At 46.9% G+C, this 17,069-nt stretch overlaps 1 protein-coding gene across 3 annotated transcripts in view; it reads right to left on the bottom strand.

Annotated features, from left to right (window-relative positions):
• Positions 1-1,330: 1,330 nt before the first annotated feature.
• LOC134936021 (galactose-3-O-sulfotransferase 4-like) overlaps positions 1,331-17,069 on the bottom strand; it is a 67,036-nt gene continuing 51,297 nt past the window's right edge. For all 3 annotated transcript variants that reach the window (XM_063930920.1, XM_063930919.1, XM_063930921.1), the window contains exons 2-4: positions 9,497-9,607; positions 7,237-7,531; positions 1,331-4,197 (exon numbers count right to left, since the gene is read on the bottom strand). In XM_063930920.1, coding sequence (XP_063786990.1) covers positions 3,370-4,197; positions 7,237-7,531; positions 9,497-9,603 — 1,230 coding nt within the window. In that variant the 5' untranslated portion in view covers positions 9,604-9,607 and the 3' untranslated portion in view covers positions 1,331-3,369. The remainder of the gene's footprint in view (positions 4,198-7,236; positions 7,532-9,496; positions 9,608-17,069) is intronic.

Here is a 17,069-nt window from a genome sequence, read left to right as displayed (position 1 = left end):
TGTAACGTGTGGCCCTACTGGAAGTCACATTCGTCTCTTCATCGTCGACACTGGAGTCAGTATCCGTGTCGGCGTCTGTATCTGCCATCTGAGGTAGCGGGCGTTTTAGAGCCCCTGATGGTCTTTGAGACGCCTGGACAGGCACAAGCTGAGTAGCCGGCTGTCTCATGTCATCAACCGTCTTTTGTAAAGAGCTGACACTTTCACGTAAATCCTTCCATAAGCCCATCCACTCAGGTGTCGACTCCCTAGGGGGTGACATCTCCATTATAGGCAATTGCTCCGCCTCCACATCATTTTCCTCCTCATACATGTCGACACAGTCGTACCGACACACAGCACACACACAGGGAATGCTCTGATAGAGGACAGGACCCCACTAGCCCTTTGGGGAGACAGAGGGAGAGTATGCCAGCACACACCAGAGCGCTATATATATGTTGGGATAACACTATGCAGAGTGTTTTTCCCCTTATAGCTGCTGTTTATATTATACTGCGCCTAATTAGTGCCCCCCCCCCCCCCTCTTGTTTTACCCTTTTCTGTAGTGCAGGACTGCAGGGGAGAGTCAGGGAGACGTCCTTCCAGCGGAGCTGTGAGGGAAAATGGCGCCAGTGTGCTGAGGAGATAGGCTCCGCCCCCTTCTCGGCGGACTTTTCTCCCGCTTTTTTCAGGAATCTGGCAGGGGTTAATATACATCCATATAGCCCTGGAGGTTATATGTGATGTATTTTAGCCAGCCAAGGTGTTCATATTGCTGCTCAGGGCGCCCCCCCCCCCAGCACCCTGCACCCATCAGTGACCGGAGCGTGTGGTGTGCATGAGGAGCAATGGCGCACAGCTGCAGTGCTGTGCGCTACCTTGGTGAAGACTGATGTCTTCTGCCGCCGATTTTCCGGACTTCTTCTTGCTTCTGGCTCTGTAAGGGGGCCGGCGGAGCGGCTCTGGGACCGGACTCCGAGGCTGGGCCTGTGTTCGGTCCCTCTGGAGCTAATGGTGTCCAGTAGCCTAAGAGGCCCAAGCTGGCTGCAAGCAGGCAGGTTCGCTTCTTCTCCCCTTAGTCCCTCGATGCAGTGAGCCTGTTGCCAGCAGGTCTCACTGAAAATAAAAAACCTAAAACTAACTTTTCCTAAGAAGCTCAGGAGAGCCCCCTAGATTGCACCCAGCTCGGTCGGGCACAAAAATCTAACTGAGGCTTGGAGGAGGGTCATAGGGGGAGGAGCCAGTGCACACCAGGTAGTCCTAAAGCTTTTCTTTTGTGCCCAGTCTCCTGCGGAGCCGTTATTCCCCATGGTCCTTACGGAGTTCCCAGCATCCACTAGGACGTCAGAGAAATATAAGGCAACACTTATTTAAGGCTTTTGCATAGTTTGTGTCAGTGTGCCAGTATTATAAGTCCACAATAGAGGCCGTTCCCAATACAGTGTTTTGTATATCTGATAATTGGGAACCTGGAAAAGAGCTTCTGGTGGTAGGCACACATTAAAGTTCCTTATGGTGGCCCCACATGGACCAATCCCACTTTGTGATATGGCTGGATAATTGTTTCATTTTACACAAATGTGGATGGTTGTATTGGACAATAATGAGCTACTCGTCTGGTGGACAAAGCGCCCAGATCACATCGTCTCATTGCCACTAGGCACATGGCCTCGCAGATATCTTACAACATTTTCGGAAATGAATGATTATGACCCTACCAATTTCTACAGGATTATTATCTGGAATTGCAGTCTTTACCTTGCTGCCCATAACTGGGAGTGCCCACATTTAAATTTAGGGCAATTTTAATAAGGGCAACTCATTAACAATCAGCCTCACTCTCAGACATAGGGGGGTCATTCCGAGTTGATCGCTAGCTGCCGTTTTTCGCAGCGCAGCGTTCAGGCTAAAAATCGACATTTCTGCGCATGCGTTTGCACCGCAATGCGCACGCGCGACGTACGGGTACAAAGTCCTTTGTGGTTTTGCGCAGGTTCTAGCGAAGCTTTCAGTCGCACGGCACAACGCAGGAAGATTGACATGAAGTGGGCGTTTCTGGGTGTCAACCGACCGTTTTTAGGGAGTGCTTAGAAAAACGCAGGTGTGTTGGGGAAAACGCAGGCGTGGCTTGGCGGGTGTGTGACGTCAAAAGCCGTCCCACCATCATTAGAATCAACGCACACGAAGAGTAACTACAGGGCTGGTCTTGTTTTACACAAAAAGATTTTGCAGGCGCTCTGCTGCACAGGCGTTCGCACTTCTGCAAAGCGAAAATACACTCCCCGGTGGGCGGCGGCTATGCGTTTGCACGGCTGCTAAAAACTGCTAGCGAGCGATCAACTCGGAATGACCACCATAGCCTGATAGCTTCAGTCTAGATCACAGGTTCTCAAACTCAGTCCTCAGGAGCCCACACGGTCCATGTTTTGCAGGTCACCTGTAGATTTTTAAAATGTGACAGTTGATGAAACACAGAGCAGCTGCCGGGTGACATGGAAAACATGAACCGTGTGTGGTCCTGAGGACCGAGTTTGAGAACCACTGGTCTAGAGGTTATCATTTCTCAACCCGAACAGGCCATGTTCTCATATACCATAGATGATAATTGACTGGTAGCAGTATCTGCAATACGTGACCCATTGACCATAAAGAGCCTGATTTGAGTTGGATGTAAGCCCACTTGTACAACTTGAATCTTGAATCTCCTACATCTTGTTGCATTGCGCATGCATATCTTATACTCGTGTCCACTTGATTTTGGAGAAGAGTGTCATGGGAATTTTAGGTACATGGAAATGCAAGTCAGCCATGTCTCTTACAATTGCATCCGATTTTAGCTTACACGTATCCTTAGGATTCACCTTTTAGAAGTCATATTTTGGAGTACCATAGACTTGATGCAAGCGTCCAAGGTGATGATGATGTCTAATGCCCATTTGTACCGATACACTAGAATTTGACCATATTTTCAGCCCACAGCCAAGAAATAAAAGTTCATGAGTTTATTTTATGTGATTGTCAGGCCCAGAGTGTCAGTCAGTGAATATTACAGTCTATTGATGTGTTTTTTTACTCATTAACTTCCAGTTTTTTGCAGGTAATGCAAGTGGTGCAGTCTTATACTCCCGGCACCATCATTGTGATTAATAGTGCATTCTCTACACTACAGCCTGGTGCTATACTCTCTGTACGGCCTTCGAGATCTTGCTACAGTACATTTCCATCCGAAACGAGGTGATGAAGGAAGTGATTAGCCAGCCTTTGTTTAGTAAAGATGCAAAATTGTTCAAAGTTGGCATTTTTCCTAATAGGCCCCAGATTGACTTTAAAGTGGTCATATTTTCATCCTTGTGCCTCAAGAGTTTGCATAGGTCATCTGTGGTCCTCTCAGCGACCAATGGCCCTTGCAAGGGTCACGGCTAGATCTGACTCATTTTGTGACCCTGCTGGAAACTGATGTGCATCTAAAAGATCCTTGTACTGCAGCTCTGGAGTCACCATTTTCACACATCGTGTATGGACGTAGGGTGAAAGATTTTTCCTTACCGCCCACCCTAGGATCTTCTCCTGTCCAAATTGGAAGGGCTTAATAGCTTCTTCTTTAATGTCTTCTGCTCCAACAGGCTCCAAACCCTCAAGGCAGACATTAGCCAACTGCTGTCTCCTTTCCCTCAACCTCTTGACCTCATTGTCCATCCTTTCCCTCCCAAAACGTTCCACCTTCCCCCAGAATGTCCGGTTAAAGTAGGAATAGAGGTACCAGTCCAGAGCATTCCATGCCCTCAGTTGCTCCACTTCTCTTTGCTCCAGTGGCCTTGAGGACCCTCGGATGTTGAGTTTAAAGGTTACCACATCATCGAGCTCCCAACAGAACTCCTCTTTCAAGAGGATCATGGATTCGTCAAAGTGCTCAGCTAGAAGGACCAAATTAAAAATCCCCTCCACTGCTCGAGCTCCTGCTTTTGCCAGAATTTCCGTAAATGGGGCATCGGGGTTAAACCCTAGATCAAACCACAGTAGGTTTCGGGCATACTGGTTGGACCTCTCTCCCTGTCGATAGTAGTCTGACGGATGGGAAATAAACGCTTTGAAATTAGGCGCCTTCTTGAAAGCGGACGACACAGAACGATAGTAGGAGAAGGAAGACTCGGCCATTGTGGCGGGATCTCGAAGAATTGTGAAATAGAAGGAGTCTGACGGCATGACCTTCCGAACCTGGGGAAAAAAACAAAAAATCTTTCTATTATACACATTCTGGTGTAACTATTTCTTGGTATATACACACAAAGGTTACCATCAAGTAGACTGGATACAGTACTCAGGGTCTTGTGTTGGAAGCAAACTCTATACTGTGACAGTGTAAGGTTGGCCTTGCCCAAACTTATGGCCTCCATTCATCAGCGACTGTGATTCCCCAACCCCTGGCACTAATGATCCGCCACCTGGATCCCCTGATCAGTGGCCAACGATGATCGGTGATCCATCTGAGAATCCAGGAAGTTAAACATTTTTAATATTCCCAATTTGCCGACTCAGCCGTGGGGGAATCGGGACATTGCAACAATTAATTGCTGAGGTATGGGGGCCATTACTTACAATCCAACAAGGTGAAGCGAGAAAAACAATGGTATTTATGAAGTGGGGGTAAGGAAGAGAGATAATTAATGGGTTGTGGTATAGCAAATCGACGTTCAGAATGTTGACATGGACGTTAGTTCGACACGCAATATGTTGACATTAACAAATGTAGACACCGTTAAAATGTCAACTTGTTCATGGTGTCGTCATTTAACACGTCAACACCATAATCTCAACATACAATCGACATTATGTCCAAGTCGACATTCTGACCAGATACCAAAATAAAAAAAACTGAAGTGCCCGAGCATGGGGGCGGGGTATGAAGTGAGAGGAGCCCAGTGCATCCTGGGAGGCTCACAGAGCTTTATTGTTTGGTGCCAGTCCTGATGTCCCAAGGTTAACCCTGTGGATACTGTGGACCCCGAAGAAGAAAATTATATTATGCATTATATAGAAGGGAACATTCTCAGAAGTCTTGCTGCTGCATGTGAGAAGGGGTTATGAGAGAGGTCAATGTCTGATGATCACTGGTGGAGCCCAGTCTGGGACTGGGAGAGGATTTGCTGGGCAATGTTACAAATATAAATAGCAGCTGTGGGATTGTTTTGCGCTGGAAACAAATTGCAGGAATAATGTCAGTTTAAACAACACACCTAAAGGCAGCCTGCATTTTATTACTTATATTACATGGGAAGGGAAGGTATTAACAACTGGAAATCTTCATCCTTCTACATGCCAACCGGTATGCACCTGGCGGCCTAACCCTAACCCCCCCCCTTCCCCGCCCACGAGCTAGCACTAACAGCAGGATGCCAGGTATTGGGATTCTGGCATCAGCATTTCGCCCACTGTCGGAGTTCCGGCATCAGGATTGTGGCCGCGTTTTGGGATTCCAGCGCCGGGATTGCGACTTCCGGCATCATGACTGCAATCCGCCTGAAAGGGTGTCATATGACTTGTCGACAGTCATCACAGGGCCGGATTAAGACTTCTAGAGGCTTATAAGGATTATTTGTGGTTTTTATTGAAATAATAATAATAGTTATATTTTATCAGCATTTGCCACACCAAAAAGAATTTGTTTTTTCTTTGTAGCATATTCCCCTTGAAACTGTAGGGGAGCACCACCAGGGAGACTACTGGCCTAAGCTATTACTATTCCGGAATTTCGAGGGGTATATTCAATGGAAGTCGAAAGCTGCCATCTGTCGAAAAGACGGCGGTTTTCAACTTTTTTAGGGGTTCCGACCTATTCAATCTAACCCCAAATTATTCAACAAGTCGAGGAATTCTATTTGTCGAAAAGCACGTGGATTGGCGGAATAGCTGCCAATCCGCGTGCTTCTGTCGAAAACGGGGCCAAAACCAACAGTTATTGGCCCCCTTTTCGACCATCTCAATTCGACTTTAAAAAAAGTCGAATTGAGATGCGGGAGCAGAGCCGGGGAGAGGAGGAGACGAGGGGGCGAGGAGGAGATGGGGGAGAGCATCGCTACAGCAGCTTCAGTATTTCTCCCCCTATACCTAACCCTAATCCCTATCCCCCCACAGCCTAACCCTAACCTCCCGCAGCCTAACCCTAACCTCCCTCTAATGCCTATCCCTAACCCCTCTGCAGCCAAACCGTAACCCCCGCAGCCTAACCCTAATCCCCCCCAGTTTAGCCCTAACTCACCCCTGCAGCCTAATCCTAACCCCCCCGCAGTGTAGCCCTAACCCTCCCCTGCAGCCTAACCCTAACCACCCCGCAGTGTAGCCCTAACCCTCCCCTGCAGCCCTAACCTCCCCCTACTGCCTATCCCTAACCCTCCCTCTAATGCCTGATCTTCTGTGGGCTATTGTAAGTTCATTCAGGGCCTGTTGACAGAATTGTGGCTATGCAGAGTTGAATCTAATGCGCAGACAGGGGCATAAATACAGGAGACAATGGAAGGCGGTCGCCAGCTCTGAAGTGGGCGCCCAGACGTCCCTCATTGCTCTGGGTTTTGCTTTATGCGCTCCAGAGCATGAACAAGCATGTGTTGCAGTCTTCCCTCTGCCTAGGGACATATCAGCAATCATTAGTCACCGGAACACGGTGGGTGCCATCTTGTCGGACACCTGTGCATGCTGAGTAGCCCATGAGACAAGGCCATAGTCTACAGCACCATAGAGAGGAGGGGACCCATAGAGAGTCTGCACACGGACCCCTTTCTCTGTTTGATTATTCCTCCACCTACTCATTACATTAGTATATTGTGTACAAATAGAGTACTGTTACTGTAGCATTTCCTGCTAACACTGGCACGTCTCGTTTCTACCCTATGGCAGCAGCAACCTACCCTACACACTTCCTCCTCTGTCAACACTATCATTGGCCAGCTGCAGGAGATCCGTCGGAATTTGGCGTCCACCGTGCAACTCTGGCTACACCCCCACGACGCACCCACAAAACGGTTCTCTTGCGCTCTTCCACATCGCTGCCGCCCAGTTACCTCCCAGAAACCCCCATTCAGCTCCGCAAGGAAAACGACCGAGATTGTGCATAACTTTTAATCTTTCGCACGTCGGCAAATATCCGCATGCGGACCACGACGCACGAGCGGTTGGACTTGTGTGCGACTAAGATTCATACCCATTACCTTTAACGCGGAGGACATATAATTACAGTACAACACAGGACTGTGGCCTTACCTCTGGCAGGTTGAAGCGCATGTGATGACAGAGGATGTCGTAGGTCGGCCTCGCAGGGGAACTAAACCCCTTAACCCTGCGAGAGTGGAAGAGGTTGGGATAGTTGAATTGGTATTTGAAGGGCAAAGCGAAGATTAAGCCGTTCCGGTCTCCATAGCGGTGCAGTAGGTTCAGAATGGTGCTCCCGGCGGTTTTGTGCGTCTTTAGGAACACAATGTGTCTTTTCGCCTGGCATGTCCGAGGAGAGGATGAAGGCTCAGCGAACACCATGCGCAGCTCAGCTGTCTGCCGGTACCTGACAATGGAGTACAGTCATTTACTTCTCGGTATACAGGTCAGCGCACAGACTCATTAAGGCAAAGAGATGCAGAAATAATACATTCTACAACTTGCTTATATCAAGGAAGTTATGTGGCTTTGACTGGATTGTACACTATGCTATACCTAAATAAATATCTTGGGGGAAACCATGCATCGATTGGAACCCATCTGTGTGCAAAAAAAAAGTGTTTCAGTTGATTTGAACATAAATAGTGTCCCACAGTTGTTTAGTGTATTTCCAGCACTCGAGCTTCATCATGAAGATCAAAGAAAAACTCAAAGCAAATAGGAAACAAGGAGGTGCACGCAATGTCGATGTCAGATGCAGTGGAGAGATTTTTGGCAAAGTAAGTGACAAGTAGTCAGGGTTTTGGGGAGGTAACAGGGATGGCTATAAAAATGCATGTGCATCGGGGCCGTTTTAAGGGCGTTCCCTAATCAGCCGCTGCAAAGTTGTACGCTGCTGGAGAGGCCCCCTGTGTTTCAGGACTGCCACTGGGGCAGCATAGAGTTGCCCAGAAGCCGATGATCCTGCTTATGTAAATAAGATGTTCCTGCATATGCACAAGACGGTGGATGGGTCATTAGCATATTATCGCAACTACACTCGCAGCTGTACATGCAACTGCATGCCCCCCCCCCCCCTCCCCCCGACTCGTGGCATGCACCCTCAGCCATGGCCACACACCCCTTATCGTGCGCATGCATCTGTGGTGTGCGTGCACACTGCACAGGGATGTGCCAACGCTGCTCCACGGCCCCCAGTCCATCCACGGTCAAGAAGACCCACATAAAGACATAGAATATGGCATAAATCTGAATTTGTCTAGAAGGCATACATCCAGAATGTCGGCAGGACATAATGTGCCGACACTCAATGCTTGTTGATCATAGAGTTAGAGTAAGGCTGCGGTTAGGGTTAGGTTTAGGGTTAGTGAAGACCCCTATAAGAAACCGCATACCATTGACATGTGACCTATCGCCCTCCCGTCCCTGCCGACATTCTGGTGTCATCATTTTGTACTAAAGTAGAATGTAAGATGATGGATCAAAGTATATACAAACACTGGAAGAAAGGACAAAAGGGCCGTGAGCCTCTTACCCGCACTGTACGTTACGTTGCTACAGTATACAAGATTTATTCATTGTTTAACTTGGTCTCATTATAGAAATGTAACAAGGCTGCTTCCTTTTTCAAGACTCACTTGTCCCAGATGTTTGGGAACGCTGCACCACATCTGCTGGGAACGCCCTTAGATTAGGGAAATACTCGCACTAAGAAGAGTGGTAATGGTTTGGGAAAGTAAATGTATTTAGAACTTAATTCAAGGTTGATTGCAAAACAACATTTTCCTCTAATGGGCAAAACCATGTGCAGTGCAGGTGGGGCAGATGTAACATGTGCAGAGAGAGTTAGATTTGGGTGGGGTGTGTTCAAACTGAAATCTAAATGGCAGTGTAAAAATAAAGCAACCAGTATTTACCCTGCACAGAAATAATATAACCCACCCAAATCTAACTCTCTCTGCACATGTTATATCTGCCACACCTGCAGTGCACATGGTTTTGCCCATTAGAGGAAGATGTTGTTTTGCAATCAACCTTGAATTAGTCCCATAGGGTGTCTCCTCGGTCACACGCCACCAGCCGTCAGAGCCAGTGGGATACATCTAGTTACTATTTGATAAGCATCAATTGCAGCCTAGAACGGCAGAAAGTAGGGGGGTCATTGGCCCGATTGTAATAGCGAATTGCAGGCGCCCGTACGATTCAGTCGTTTGCTTTAAGTCAATGGGCTGAATGGCCAGAATTGCTCCCCTGCCTACGGCTCGAAGGCTACATTACATTTGGGCCCCTGTGTTGGCTAGCGGCATTGCAGAGATACCGGGATGATATAGAATGACATATTTGGAAAATGGCCGGTTAGTTGCTCACTCACCTCTTGGGGAGATGGATTCCCAGAAGCTGAACTGTAAATCCAATGGTCAAAATAATAATGAGGCCAAAACCCAGGATTCGTACCCTGTAGAACTGACATAGCTTCATTCTCCTGTGACAAGAAGAAGGAAATGTTACCACAAAACACACCACAGTGTCTCATCAAAGGGGGCTGAACTAATGATATGATGTCATGGCTATGCATTCACATTAATGTCGACATAAGGATGCTTAATGCTAAGATGTCTGGAAAATGTCATCATGTACTATAACACGTCAACATTTAACGTTAGGGATACCGTTAGGCTTAGATGTCAACTTTGTGAACATGTAACAAATAAATAAATGTCGACATTATGGCAGCGTTGACATATTACAAGTCGACATCATGCACTGTCAACATGTCTACCTGCTCCAAGGACAGTGCTAGGTGCGGCGTTTGACCTGTCAAACCGCAACGCAGGTGTGCTAAGGCGAGCCCAGGGAGGGCAGAATGGCAACATACAGCACATATCAACATTATGTAGTCATTATAGCTGCCGACATACAGTATGCGTCCAGATGACAACCCGGGGGTGGCTGCACTAACTCCACAATATCTCACAGATGGCTGCACTAATGTCAGGACAAAATGTGTCAGAATTATACCCCATATGTCAAGATACCAGCAAGCGGTGGTTGCATCAGTGATAGAATGTTACCCCGCAGGTGGCTGCATCAGTGATAGACTGTTACCCCACAGGTGGCTGCATCAGTGATAGACTGTTACCCCAGCAGTGGCTGCATCAGTGATAGAATGTTACCCCACAGGAGGCTGCATCAGTGATAGAATTTTACCCCACAGGTGGCTGCATCAGTGATAGACTGTTACCCCAGAGGTGGCTGCATCAGTGATAGAATGTTACTCCACAGGTTGCTGCATCAGTGCTAGAATGTTACCCACAGGTGGCTGCATCAGTGCTAGAATGTTACACACAGGTGGCTGCATCAGTGATAGAATGTTACCCCACAGGTGGCTGCATCAGTGATAAAATATTACCCCACAGGTGGCTGCATCAGTGATAGAATGTTGCCCCACAGGTGACTGCATCAGTGATAGAATGTTACCCACAGGTGGCTGCATCAGTGATAGAATGTTACCCCACAGGTGGCTGCATCAGTGATAGAATGTTACCCACAGGTGGCTGCGTCAGTGATAGAATGTTACCCACATGTGGCTGCATCAGTCTAGAATGTTACCCCAAAGGTGGCTGCATCAGTGCTAGAATGTTACCCACAGGTGACTGCATCAGTGCTAGAATGTTACTCCACAGGTTGCTGCATCAGTGCTAGAATGTTACCCACAGGTGGCTGCATCAGTGCTAGAATGTTACACACAGGTGGCTGCATCAGTGATAGAATGTTACCCCACAGGTGGCTGCATCAGTGATAGAATGTTACCCCACAGGTGACTGCATCAGTGATAGAATGTTACTCCACAGGTGGCTGCATCAGTGATAGAATGTTACCCCACAGATTGCTGCATCAGTGATAGAATGTTACCCACAGGTGGCTGCATCAGTGATAGAATGTTACCCACATGTGGCTGCATCAGTGATAGCATTTTACCCAAAAGGTGGCAGCATCAGTGCTAGAATGTTACCTCACAGGTGACTGCATCAGTGCTAGAATGTTACTCCACAGGTTGCTGCATCAGTGCTAGAATGTTACCCCACAGGTGGCTGCATCAGTGCTGGAATGTTACCCCACAGGTGGCTGCATCAGTGCTAGAATGCTACCCCAGCAGTGGCTGCATCAGTGCTAGAATGTTACCCCAGCAGTGGCTGCATCAGTGCTAGAATGTTACCCCGGGGGTGGCTGCACTAACTCCACAATATCTCACAGATGGCTGCACTAATGTCAGGACAAAATGTGTCAGAATTATACCCCATATGTCAAGATACCAGCAAGCGGTGGTTGCATCAGTCATAGAATGTTACCCCGCAGGTGGCTGCATCAGTGATAGACTGTTACCCCACAGGTGGCTGCATCAGTGATAGACTGTTAACCCAGCAGTGGCTGCATCAGTGATAGTATGTTACCCCACAGGAGGCTGCATCAGTGATAGAATTTTACCCCACAGGTGGCTGCATCAGTGATAGACTGTTACCCCACAGGTGGCTGCATCAGTGATAGAATGTTACTCCACAGGTTGCTGCATCAGTGCTAGAATGTTACCCCAAAGGTGGCTGCATCAGTGCTAGAATGTTACACACAGGTGGCTGCATCAGTGATAGAATGTTACCCCACAGGTGGCTGCATCAGTGATAAAATATTACCCCACAGGTGGCTGCATCAGTGATAGAATGTTGCCCCACAGGTGACTGCATCAGTGATAGAATGTTACCCACAGGTGGCTGCATCAGTGATAGAATGTTACCCCACAGGTGGCTGCATCAGTGATAGAATGTTACCCACAGGTGGCTGCGTCAGTGATAGAATGTTACCCACATGTGGCTGCATCAGTGCTAGAATGTTACCCCAAAGGTGGCTGCATCAGTGCTAGAATGTTACCCACAGGTGACTGCATCAGTGCTAGAATGTTACTCCACAGGTTGCTGCATCAATGCTAGAATGTTACACACAGGTGGCTGCATCAGTGATAGAATGTTACCCCACAGGTGGCTGCATCAGTGATAGAATGTTACCCCACAGGTGACTGCATCAGTGATAGAATGTTACTCCACAGGTGGCTGCATCAGTGATAGAATGTTACCCCACAGGTTGCTGCATCAGTGATAAAATGTTACCCACAGGTGGCTGCATCAGTGAAAGAATGTTACCCACATGTGGCTGCATCAGTGATAGAATTTTACCCAAAAGGTGGCTGCATCAGTGCTAGAATGTTACCCACAGGTGACTGCATCAGTGCTAGAATGTTACTCCACAGGTTGCTGCATCAATGCTAGAATGTTACCCACAGGTGGCTGCATCAGTGCTAGAATGTTACCCACAGGTGGCTGTATCAGTGCTAGAATGTTACACACAGGTGGCTGCATCAGTGATAGAATGTTACCCCACAGGTGGCTGCATCAGTGATAAAATATTACCCCACAGGTGGCTGCATCAGTGATAGAATGTTGCCCCACAGGTGACTGCATCAGTGATAGAATGTTACCCACAGGTGGCTGCATCAGTGATAGAATGTTACCCCACAGGTGGCTGCATCAGTGATAGAATGTTACCCACAGGTGGCTGCGTCAGTGATAGAATGTTACCCACATGTGGCTGCATCAGTGCTAGAATGTTACCCCAAAGGTGGCTGCATCAGTGCTAGAATGTTACCCACAGGTGACTGCATCAGTGCTAGAATGTTACTCCACAGGTTGCTGCATCAATGCTAGAATGTTACCCACAGGTGGCTGCATCAGTGATAGAATGTTACCCCACAGGTGGCTGCATCAGTGATAGAATGTTACCCCACAGGTGACTGCATCAGTGATAGAATGTTACTCCACAGGTGGCTGCATCAGTGATAGAATGTTACCCCACAGGTTGCTGCATCAGTGATAGAATGTTACCCACAGGTGGCTGCATCAGTGATAGAATGTTACCCACAGGTGGCTGCATCAGTGATAGAATGTTACCCCACAGGTGGCTGCGTCAGTGATAGAATGTTACCCACAGGTGGCTGCGTCAGTGATAGAATGTTACCCACATGTGGCTGCATCAGTGCTAGAATGTTACCCCAAAGGTGGCTGCATCAGTGCTAGAATGTTACCCACAGGTGACTGCATCAGTGCTAGAATGTTACTCCACAGGTTGCTGCATCAATGCTAGAATGTTACACACAGGTGGCTGCATCAGTGATAGAATGTTACCCCACAGGTGGCTGCATCAGTGATAGAATGTTACCCCACAGGTGACTGCATCAGTGATAGAATGTTACTCCACAGGTGGCTGCATCAGTGATAGAATGTTACCCCACAGGTTGCTGCATCAGTGATAAAATGTTACCCACAGGTGGCTGCATCAGTGAAAGAATGTTACCCACATGTGGCTGCATCAGTGATAGAATTTTACCCAAAAGGTGGCTGCATCAGTGCTAGAATGTTACCCACAGGTGACTGCATCAGTGCTAGAATGTTACTCCACAGGTTGCTGCATCAATGCTAGAATGTTACCCACAGGTGGCTGCATCAGTGCTAGAATGTTACCCACAGGTGGCTGTATCAGTGCTAGAATGTTACACACAGGTGGCTGCATCAGTGATAGAATGTTACCCCACAGGTGGCTGCATCAGTGATAAAATATTACCCCACAGGTGGCTGCATCAGTGATAGAATGTTGCCCCACAGGTGACTGCATCAGTGATAGAATGTTACCCACAGGTGGCTGCATCAGTGATAGAATGTTACCCCACAGGTGGCTGCATCAGTGATAGAATGTTACCCACAGGTGGCTGCGTCAGTGATAGAATGTTACCCACATGTGGCTGCATCAGTGCTAGAATGTTACCCCAAAGGTGGCTGCATCAGTGCTAGAATGTTACCCACAGGTGACTGCATCAGTGCTAGAATGTTACTCCACAGGTTGCTGCATCAATGCTAGAATGTTACCCACAGGTGGCTGCATCAGTGATAGAATGTTACCCCACAGGTGGCTGCATCAGTGATAGAATGTTACCCCACAGGTGACTGCATCAGTGATAGAATGTTACTCCACAGGTGGCTGCATCAGTGATAGAATGTTACCCCACAGGTTGCTGCATCAGTGATAGAATGTTACCCACAGGTGGCTGCATCAGTGAAAGAATGTTACCCACATGTGGCTGCATCAGTGATAGAATTTTACCCAAAAGGTGGCAGCATCAATGCTAGAATGTTACCTCACAGGTGACTGCATCAGTGCTAGAATGTTACTCCACAGGTTGCTGCATCAGTGCTAGAATGTTACCCCACAGGTGGCTGCATCAGTGCTAGAATGCTACCCCAGCAGTGGCTGCATCAGTGCTAGAATGTTACCCCAGCAGTGGCTGCATCAGTGCTAGAATGTTACTGATAAAGCTAAATATTTATCGTATATAATACCCTTTATGAGGTCTAAGAACACTGTACGCTAACTACGTATGAAGTACCGCAAGGGTACGCACGTTGCGTAACGATCGCTTAGCCGTGGTCGAGACGCTCAAGCGTTACGTTCGCTCACGGCCAAGAGATCACTGGCAGGCACGCTATTGGCTGCCGACTACCGTAATGATTCGCTATAGCGATGCGACCGCTCGAGACCACGAGGAGATCACCAGCGGCGCATACGCTCACAATGTAAAACCTTTATATCTAAACCATAAACAGTGTATTATGCAGTAAACCCATTGTGTAGTGATATGGTGTAAATGCAACACAGTATAACCTTACTAGCTTAAAAGCAGTTTGAGCGTCACCGACGCTCTGAGAATACTTAACTCTATAAGAAATACACAGATACCTAGGCTTAGGGTCCAACGCCTAATATATATATATTTTGAATGATATACTTGCAAAAGAATTAATACAAATACAAATCATACACTACAATATAACATAGACTAACTAACCAGGTAACTATACAGTAAATACAATACAATTAAGTTTAAGAGAAAATGAGAGAAAGAGAAGAGAGAGAAAGATATGGCCCATAATAACAAGAGAGAAACAGTATGATTACGGAGAAAAACTTACGCACAAAGGAAACGATCGCATGCGCCTCTGGACATCCAGCTCCCGATTTTCAGCAATGATAACCGTTGAAGAGTGAGAGCTGGATGTGATCGGCCTTTCTATTTATGCCCCACACACAATGCAATTCAATGGTCCCTACAATCTCATTGTTCATTGGACACAGGAATTCGGCTTCGCATTATAACAAAAGGTCATAGGTTGATTCATACAGGTGGGCTGTGACTATTTCCAACAGCTCAGGTGGGAGGGAAACTGGGTTTCCCGCCGCATGGGTAATAAAGTGCAAATAAAGTAAATGTTCATAAACTTCTTATGTCCATAACTATTCGCACGAGCGATTGATCTGCTTCAAACCAACACCGGAATATTTCTAATTAAATATTCTTCCGATGGATACTAAACACCACTGTATTACTCCTGTCTGACCCTTCGTATCAAACAAAGAGGGATTTCTCTGTTCATGAACATTCTATATTAACCAAACTTTCAGAATCTATCAAAGGGACCATGATCTAAAAAATACATTATATAGTGAAAATATGTAATGATTGAGTCGCACGCTACGATCACATAAACTCTACCGTAAATACGCATACCGTGCGCCTGCGGGTGCCCGCGACTGTGAGTATGCGCACGTACGGGAGAGCGTACGCATGCGCAGCACGGACCTGTGTGAGGTGCAAATATGGTAGTGTGCATAGAGATATTTTTCTGACTTTGACAGTCCACCCTTTGGCAGTCAACAATAACTGCCACTTCCTGAAAACATTTCAAAAAGAGAAAAATATATGTTAGGGGTTAATACATTTACATGGTTGGGTAAGGGAGGAGAGGAGATGGTAGGAAAAGGGTATGACCTAGTGAGATAGCAGAAGCATGTGTGTATGAATCCGTGCTTGGGGGTCATGTATCATCGTGCCGTACGTGTTTTAAATCAAGCTTCGAGGTATTGCGAAGTATACATTTGAATTCCTTCTTATCCCGTGGTACGGGTCAGTGGATGGGCTGTCAAACTTTACCGAGCTCTTTTCGGCTTTGGTTGTAACAAAATGGGGGAGCACATTTTAGTTGATGATACATGAATGGGGGAGATATGTGATTGCTGATATCTGTGCCTGTATTCCCTATCGACTATGTGTGTCATTACCTGAGGGTTGTAGAAATGAAGAAAAGACATAATTACGGTAAATGCGGTGGTATTCTATGTCAGGTAAATGTACATTCGTCGATTGAGGTCTTGTTTGGTGTCTGTTGAATGCAGTCTTCTTTGTGCTTTTGCTCATAAGGTGCGAGCAAAGCTGTCAATGTCCATAGATTTACAAAAGTGTTGGGCTAGCGTAATTTTAAAATTTCTAGGGAAACTGGGGATCCATGGCATAGTTAATCAAAATCTGTGTTTCAGGTTGTCAAAACTTCTTCTTTAATCCACCTGTTGTCTGTATATCGGCTCATCAAATTCCTCGTCCAAGTGGGTCTTTTTACCTTGGAGGAAACGGAAAAACAGGTGAAAGAAACGGACCGTAGAAATCGCATTTTCATCACATCATTGTTTCTACATTTGGGTCATAAATCAAGTCCATTGGAATTACAGTTTCCTCACTCCTTAAACTCATTACCCTAGTACGATGATTGCACCTCATTAAAGCCTGACCGCATCTAAATATCAAACCAATCGTTATGATAACACCTAAGATACATAGGAGAAACTTCCCAACATCCATTATAACTCCTTGGGCCCATTCTCCTAAACCGGAGAACCAATTTCGCGGGTTCAACCATGACACCCAACCAGTCAGCTCATTACCTACAGCAGCAAGAGTGAGATTGTGTCTCCTGCGAAATTCCCACTTCAATTGGAGAATATCGTCCATCTTT

The sequence above is a fragment of the Pseudophryne corroboree genome, chromosome 6, assembly GCF_028390025.1.
Source record: "Pseudophryne corroboree isolate aPseCor3 chromosome 6, aPseCor3.hap2, whole genome shotgun sequence".
Lineage (NCBI taxonomy): Eukaryota > Metazoa > Chordata > Amphibia > Anura > Myobatrachidae > Pseudophryne > Pseudophryne corroboree.
Note: the sequence above shows the minus strand (reverse complement) of the source record. Positions and strands in the feature narration are given on the sequence as shown.